At 34.8% G+C, this 8,839-nt stretch overlaps 1 protein-coding gene across 1 annotated transcript; it reads left to right on the top strand.

Moving 5' to 3' along the window:
- Positions 1-549: 549 nt before the first annotated feature.
- Positions 550-3,518, top strand: LOC143548905 (serine decarboxylase-like). The gene is made up of 5 exons (XM_077039948.1): positions 550-871; positions 1,402-1,633; positions 1,715-1,908; positions 2,002-2,138; positions 2,842-3,518. The coding sequence occupies exons 1-5, from the start codon at positions 553-555 to the stop codon at positions 3,406-3,408; spliced, it is 1,449 nt and encodes a 482-aa protein (XP_076896063.1). The 5' UTR covers positions 550-552; the 3' UTR covers positions 3,409-3,518.
- The last annotated feature ends 5,321 nt before the right edge of the window (positions 3,519-8,839 follow it).

The raw sequence follows: 8,839 nt of genomic DNA, 5'->3' as shown, positions 1-8,839 counted from the left end.
AAAGCTATAGTAGGGTTTGAGGAGGGTAAGATGTAGACAGCCTTACCTCTACCCCATAAGGATAGAGAGGCCGCTTCCGGTGAGACCCCCGGCTCGATAGTAGTTTTGCATCAAGCCTTGGACATAAGGCACATAACACTCAATCATCGGGACACCGGCTAATCGGTGCATGTACCCTTGTCTTTCGGCTATCAACGCCACTACATGATGCCTGATTAACCGTCCGTCACTTTTAACGTTATTTTCACGAGATTAGTAAAATAACGTCAAAATTAGTGCAATTTCACTTTTGCCCACCCGAGGGTTCACACATATATACATCACCGCAAGCAGGGCTGTTAGCTTTCCCAATAACCATAACCACATTTCACTTCTCCTCATCAAACTCACACCCGCCGCCTCATCTAATCCAAAGGTACAACAATTTAATTAATTCTTAACATATAATCTATCAGACTATCAACAATAATAGTAGCCCATTGTTTGGTTTGGTTTGGTTTAATATATCCATCTAATAATCTAACGGTTGGTTTTGTTTTTGTTAGGCATTTAATGGCAGAAACTATTGACATGATGTTACGTGAGCTGAAACTGGAATCTGTTGAATCTTTGCCGGATGATTTTGATCCGACGGCTGTGATTAAGGATCCCCTGCCACCTGTTGCGTTGGGAGTTAATGGTGAGAAGGTGGTGGCTAATGGGAAGGAATCACCGAGGGAGATTGTGTTAGGTAGGAATGTCCACACTAGTTGTCTGGAGGTGACTGAGCCCGATGATGATGATGAGGTCACCGGTGAACGGGAAGCTCAAATGGCCAGTGTCTTGGCTCGGTATCGAAAATCGTTGCTGGAGAGGACAAAACATCATTTGGGTAACCAAATTTTCTGTTTTTGTTCAACTTATGTTTATGTTCTTGTTCTGTTATTTATTCACATGTTCTAGTGTTTGGATATAAGAAGTTAGTTTAAAACGCGCATCCAAACGCCTCCTTTGATTTAAAGTTTAAACTACAAAGTTAACATATTAGATTGTTTATTAGAGAGCTAAATCATTTATGTTTTCAATCTTAATTTTTTTTTCAAGTATAAGAAATGGTTGAAATGCATTGTTTATTGATCATTTCTGAACTTAAAGACAAAATATGAATAAGTTTCATTTACCTCTAGAACTTGCACATGTGCAAGTTATGTGAAGGTTATATTATCTACACATGCGTAGGTAAAAATGTTTAAAAGTTATATAAACATATGAACAAATTAATTTTGATGTCTTTTTTGTGTACGCAACTACGTTTGTATGTAAGGAGTAAAATTATAAAAAGTACGATCCAATGATTAAAAAAATTAAACGTTTTTGGTTGTTTTTTGTTCCTGTAATCATTTAGTGTTTTGTATACAATAGGTTATCCTTATAATCTGGACTTCGACTATGGTGCGCTATCTCAATTACAGCATTTCTCCATTAACAACCTCGGGGATCCGTTCATCGAGAGCAACTATGGGGTCCACTCTCGGCAGTTTGAGGTTGGCGTTTTGGATTGGTTCGCTCGGTTATGGGAGTTGGAGAAAGACGAGTATTGGGGTTACATTACAAATTGTGGAACCGAAGGCAACCTTCATGGCATTTTAGTCGGGTCTGTAGCTACACGCGTCCTTTTTAATTTTAACTGGTTTTAATATTCATTTTACTTTAATAAACTTATGTAAATTTACAGGAGAGAGGTTTTTCCTGATGGGATTTTATATGCTTCATGTGAATCACATTATTCTGTTTTCAAAGCCGCGAGAATGTACCGAATGGACTGTGAAAAAGTCAACACGCTTGTGTCCGGGGAGATTGACTGTAAAGATTTTAAAGCTAAGCTCTCTCTTCACAAGGATAAACCCGCGATTATTAACGTTAATATAGGTTTGTTTTTATGCTTTTGTGTGTAAGATGTCGCTATATGTTTTTATGCACGTGCGGTTTTGTTAATTCTACTATTCATAAACGCATGCGCAGGGACAACTGTAAAGGGAGCTGTTGATGATCTTGATTTGGTCATAAAGACTCTTGAAGAAACAGGATTCAGTCATGACAGATTCTATATTCATTGTGATGGGGCTTTGTTTGGTCTCATGATGCCTTTTGTTAAACTTGTAAGTTCTTCGTGCCAGTATTATACAATAAAAGTTGGCAATTTCGGTATTTTTGCACATGTATAGGTCGATTTGTGTTATGTTTTATCCCTAACGGGTCAAAATCAAAGAAACTAGTTAAAAAGGAAACATGCCAAATGAGCCTAGCGCGGCTCAAAGTGTTCGGGTTGACCTGAAAATAGGCAGGTTTTGAGTTTGGCATATTTAACCTGTTTAAAAAACGGGTCATGTTCGAGTAGGCATGTTTAAGCTGTTTAGGTAAACAGGTCAACTCGCCAACCAGCTTAGTTAAACAAGTTGACCCACTAACCTGATTAACCCATATTTTTAGAACCCACCAACCCAATTAAAACGTTTACAACTTGATTTTTAACCTCCAACCCGTTTGACACATTTAGATAAATGGATTATACGGGTTGTGTTTGGGCTGAACGATTTTAAGTATGATCTTAAGTGAGTGTAAGCTAGGGTTGATGTTTTTGACACGAATAGAAATACAGGTCGTGTCCGGGTTGAACAATTCAACTCGCCTTTTTGAGCCATTTCCATTTTAGCTATGTCAAAAGGTTGACCCGTTTGACTTGTTGGAGATTTGATATAACCCAAATCCATTCACTTTCAAACGGGTTAAAATTGCCACCCATTACTTGGTTCATAACATGAAACTTTACTAACACAAGTTGTACTTTTACCATACAATCAGGCACCAAAAGTTTCATTCAAGAAACCGATCGGAAGCGTGAGCGTTTCAGGTCACAAATTCGTCGGTTGCCCAATGCCCTGTGGCGTTCAAATCACAAGACTAGAACACATCAACGCACTTTCACGAAACGTCGAATATCTCGCTTCTAGAGACGCAACAATAATGGGAAGCAGAAACGGTCACGCCCCATTATTCCTATGGTACACCTTAAACCGCAAAGGGTACCACGGGTTCCAAAAAGAAGTCCAGAAATGCCTCAGAAACGCACACTATTTACGTGGCCGACTAACCAGTGCAGGGATCGGGTCAATGCTAAACGAGCTAAGTAGCACAGTCGTTTTCGAACGGCCACAAGACGAGGAGTTCACGCGAAAATGGCAACTGGCGTGCCAAGGAAACATTGCACATGTTGTGGTGATGCCGAATATTACGATCGAGAAGTTGGATGATTTTGTGAATGAACTTATTGAGAAACGTAAGGTTTGGTATGAGAATGGGAAGATTAAGTCACCTTGTGTTGCGTCTGAGATTGGTGAAGTTAATTGTTTGTGCGTGTTGCATAAGTAATGATTTGGTTTTGGAGGTTGATAAACGATTAACACGGTTTTGTTTGTTGTCTTGTGGTGAAATCGTGTTGGTTGTTGTAACGTGTTGGATGATTATTTATGTGTTGATGTTGAAGTTGAAGTCTGTTTGTTATGAGGGTGGGTTTTATGTGTGTGGTATTAGTATTGTTGGGTTGAAGTTTAGTTGTTAATTGTGTTTTGAGTTTTATAGGATCTCACTTTTATAAATTCTCTTGTTAACATGCTAGCTATTGGTTTATACTACGTGGGGCAATTTTGACCCATCATCTTAAAACTGGGTTTGGGTTTATATGATGGTTATTCAAATATTTTGGGTTTATACAGATGGTTGTTTTTCATAAAACGGGTTAGAGTTGGTTGATTAGGTATATATCCAAAGTCGCAACCCAAAGCCGGATGTGTAACCGACGTCGGGCGAGCCACCCACCATCAGATGCACAACCCATTGCCGGCTCGTGTGTAACATGGCATCAGGCGCGGCACTAAACACGTAACCATTTGCTGGTACGCACATGAATCGGCGTTAGACGCGCCGCTCGGCACCGCATGCGTAGCTCGAAACATGTATGCACGTGACGTGACATTAGACGTGTAACTGATGTTGGCACGCGTAACTAATGCCGCACGTGTAACTAGCTACGAAATGTGTGTAACGGACGCTTTAAATGGATTCTCCAAATTATGTGAGGGGGTTCTCTATTTTTTAGAGATGGTTAAAAGTGGTTGCGAGAGGAGGAGAGAGAAAATGTTACTGTTCATGGTTAAATTTGAAAATCCACACTGTTCATCTCTATAATTTTTTAATATTTTTGAAAGTGGTTGTGAGTGAATGAGAGAGAAAATGTAATGATAAAAGTATAAAAAAAATATTATTTAATTGAAATAAGAGAGAAAAGATGATATTTTTAGTGTAATTATAGAGATGGAGATGGAGAATTGATTGGGAATGCTCTAACGCACATAACCGACAATGCTATGATCCTTGTTTCCCGATATCATAAATGATGCGTTCGCACGTACCGTGTGAAATATTTTTAAATCTTTGTACGGTCCGTGTAACTGAAGATTTGTGTTTTTGTGCCTATAGAATGTTTAGAACCTGACAAGTAGCTTAGATGGTCAACAATAGGGATGAGTTCGGTACCGTACCGGTATCGAAAATACCGATCCCGAAAATCGCCAAATCTTGATACCGGTACCGGTACCGAAATATTCGGTTCGGTACCGGTATTAAGGGTAAAAATTCGGGAAATACCAGTACCGTACTGTACCGTACCAGTACCGGTACCGTACCGATCCCGAAACTCAAAACTTTGGTACCGATTCGGTACTGACGGTACCAAATCGGTACCAATTTTGGTACCGGTACCAAGTACCAAATGCTCATACCTAGTCAATAACATTTGGCCAGAGTTATTAACGATTTACCTCACTTATGAAGTTCTAGATATCTACTTAGCACGTTTAAATCGAAATTCATGAGTATGAAGTTTACTAAAACCAAATTCACATTATGAGCTCAGTATCGAACCAGTACCATAAATCTCCTGATTTTCCCAAAATCTTGTACTCGTATTGAAAATCTTGATTATGTATCGGTATAGAAGGCAAAAATTTGGGAACACCCGTATCGTACAGATCCTAAAAAGTTAAGACGTCAGTACCGGTTCGGTACCCGTACCCATTTGCTCATCCCTAATACGAAGCTTGAGTAGAATTTAAAAAAAAAACTTAAAAGCAAACTTGTCATGTACAGTAACTAAAGAAAAATCTTAAACCAACCCATTTGACTCAAACCGAACCAAAATAACCCTTTCTTAAATTAACTAATTTGGACTTGAACCCGACCCAACCCAAACTCACTCAACCTATTTGCCAGGCCTAATTAATACATAGTTTGTATTGGTGTATTCGTAATTAAGCACATAATACCCCATTCTTATAATTTCACACCATCTCACAAATCATCAAATCTAACTAATATATTAAACCAACACAATTTTATTCACATGTCCTTCACTTAGGTCGTCCATATATGCTTTCATGTCATCAACCTTTCATAAATATATTTTTCACATATTCACAATAAAATTTTAATCAATGATATTTTGACTTTTATATTTTTGTAACTTATTAATATAATTATGATATTAATTATTCTAATTATTGTTAGAATTATAAAACTTATTAAATTTACTAGGTTTAAGTTGTTCATCGTTTCTTCTTTAAAAGGCATACGCTTCATTCAAAAACCATAACGCTCCCCATCGTTTGTAACCAGATTCTTCGCCTCATCTATAACCGGTTCTTCATGATTTGTCGGTTTCACAATCCAAACAACATCAAATATGTTCATCGTTGCAATTATCAAGTATGATTTATATTTTAGTGTTAAATCGATTTTTGTGAAGAACAATATCTAATCTAACTAATATATTAAAGCAACACAATTTTGTCCACATGTCCTTCACCTAGGTCGTCCACATAGGCTTTCATGCCATCAACCTTCCATAAATCTATTTTCCACATATTCACAATAAAATTTTAATCAATGATATTGACTTTTATATTTGTGTAACTTATTAATGTAAGTATGATATTAATTATTCCAATTACTGTTAAAATTATAAAATTATTAAATTTACTAGGTTTAAGTTGTTCATCGTTTTTTCTTTAAAAGGCACATGCTTTGTTCAAACATCATAACGCTCCCCATCGTTTGTAACCAGATTCTTCACCTCAACTATAACCGGTTCTTCATGATTTGTCGGTTTCATAATCCAATCAACATCAAATATGTTCATCGTTTGCAATTATCAAGTATGATTTATATTTTAGTGTCTAATCGATTTTTGTGAAGAACAACATCTAATCTAACTAATATATTAAAGTAATACAATTTTGTCCACATGTCCTTCACCTAGGTCGTCCACATAGGCTTCCATGTTATCAACCTTCCATAAATCTATTTTCCACATATTCACAATAAAATTTTAATCAATGATATTGACTTTTATATTTTTGTAAATTATTAATGTAATTATGATATTAATTATTATAATTATTGTTAGAATTATAAAACTTATTAAATTTACTAGGTTTACATTGTTCATCGTTTTTTCTTTAAAAGGCACATGCTTTGTTCAAAAATCATAACGCTCCCCATCGTTTGTAACCAGATTCTTCGCCTCAACTATAACCGGTTCTTCATGATTTGTTGGTTTCATAATCCAAACAACATCAAATATGTTCATCGGTTGCAATTATCAGGTATGATTTATATTTTAGTGTTTAATCAATTTTTGTGAAGAACAACATCAACTTGATTCACTGTTATTGGATTTTGGGTTTAACTGCATGATTTTTTATACTAACGATTAATAGATTTGATATTTAATCTATTCCTATTAATCGATTTATGTTTTAGTCTATTTAGGGTTTAAAGGTACGATTTTATTAAAATTATCGGTTAATTTATATGATTTTTAATATATTTGTTACTTAAAATTATGTTTGTATATTGTGATTTTTTGTTTCTAATACGTTTTTTCCAAGTTTCACTAATATTAATTTATTTTTATGACCTATCAATTTAAAATTTGAAAATCTTATCATATATGAATAGGAACCTAACTATTATAATAATTAAAATATTAGTTTATTATATTTAACACATTCCTTTATTTGGTATATTATTAGTCAAACAATAGTAATTGATTTAACGAGCATCTAATCTAATCTAACTAATATATTAAAGCAACATAATTTTGTCCACATGCTCTTCACCTAGGTTGTCCACATAGGCTTCCATGTCATCAACGTTCCATAAATCTAATTTCCACATATTCACAATAAAATTTTAATCAATGATATTGACTTTTATATTTTTGTAACTTATTAATGTAATTATGATATTAATTATTCAAATTGTTGTTAGAATTAAAAAACTTATTAAATTTACTAGGTTTAAATTGTTTATCGTTTCTTCTTTAAAAGGCACATGCTTCGTTCAAACATCATAACGCTCCCCATCGTTTGTAACCAGATTCTTCGCCTCATCTATAACCGACATTTTTTGTTTCAAAAGGTTTTTGAATGAAAACTCTACACGAGTGAAAATATAAGTTTAAACCTTATATGTATTTGTAAGCTTAGTTTTCAAATAATATTACAAAATCTGTTACTAATATGTTTTTTTATTTTTTTTAGGTATAATATGGTTCATTTATGTTATATTATTCCTTATTTATAGAATTATTTATTTATAAAGTATTTTCTTTTTTTGTTATAGACATAGTTTAATATCTTTTGTAATATTTGCTGGTAAAAAACTTATGTTAAATATTTGTGTTGATTGAATATGTTTTTTTACGTTTTATATTGTTTCTTGATATGTTTTTCACCCGTGTGTAACACGGGTTATTATCCTAGTTAAGAAGTAAAGTATTATTTTTATGTTTTCTAGTTTGAAAAACAAGGAATATACAAGTTACGGGAGAGCAACAGGTAAACAATTGATATTATTGTTATGTATATTTTTTATACCATAAAGCTATTATAACTTGTTTATGATTAACAGTTTCACTATAAAAGATTTATTAGAAATGAATATCTAACATTACTATTACTATTACTAGTATATATAATTTAGAACTTTGGTGTCTCAAGTGTCCTATTGGGCTACTAGGCGGCATCGTATTAGTCCGTGGTTTTTTTTCCTGTTGTGTTTAGTTCAGCTACTATAACGAACGTAAGGGAAACAGGCCAAATGTCAATTTTTTTGTTTTAGTTCCGTACCATAACGAAGCTGACGAAAACCGACCAAATTCGAGTACCTCAACACCTGTGACTAACAACGCTCGGGTTTTACCAACGCGCAAGTTTATCGTCCGACACATTCCCGCCCCCACCCCACCCCACCCATTGGCCATTGGTACACCTTCATATTAATATTTTTTTTCATGTTTAGCTCCAGTACCGTTACGAGTGTAATCAAAACCGACAGAATTCCTGTCGAGTTACTGCGACAATGCCCGAGACGGCAACTCTTATATTTTACACCGCCCGGGTTTGCCGACCAGATAAACATCGTTTTAAATATTTTGTTTTTTTTTTATGCTAATCTTTTTATATGTTAATTTGGCGAATTAATTTTTTGGGCTTTAACACTCAAACTTTACCGACGATGTCTATATCCTAACGAACGTAACCGATACTGATCGAATTCGCATCGATTCATTATCGTAACGCTCGGGTTTTACCAACGCATGAATTTCAACGCTGCTCAGGACGCAACGTACCGAGTAGAAGAACTAGTTAAATATAAACAAGAAGAATATAACTAAGAAATGTATGTCAAAAAGTGTTTTTTATGGTATAAAGTAACACTTACAAAAAATAAAATAAAAATA

The sequence above is a fragment of the Bidens hawaiensis genome, unplaced genomic scaffold (assembly GCF_021521415.1).
Source record: "Bidens hawaiensis isolate Kalapana, Puna unplaced genomic scaffold, B.hawaiensis_p1.1 tig00015316_1, whole genome shotgun sequence".
Taxonomy (NCBI): Eukaryota; Viridiplantae; Streptophyta; class Magnoliopsida; order Asterales; family Asteraceae; genus Bidens; species Bidens hawaiensis.
Note: the sequence above shows the minus strand (reverse complement) of the source record. Positions and strands in the feature narration are given on the sequence as shown.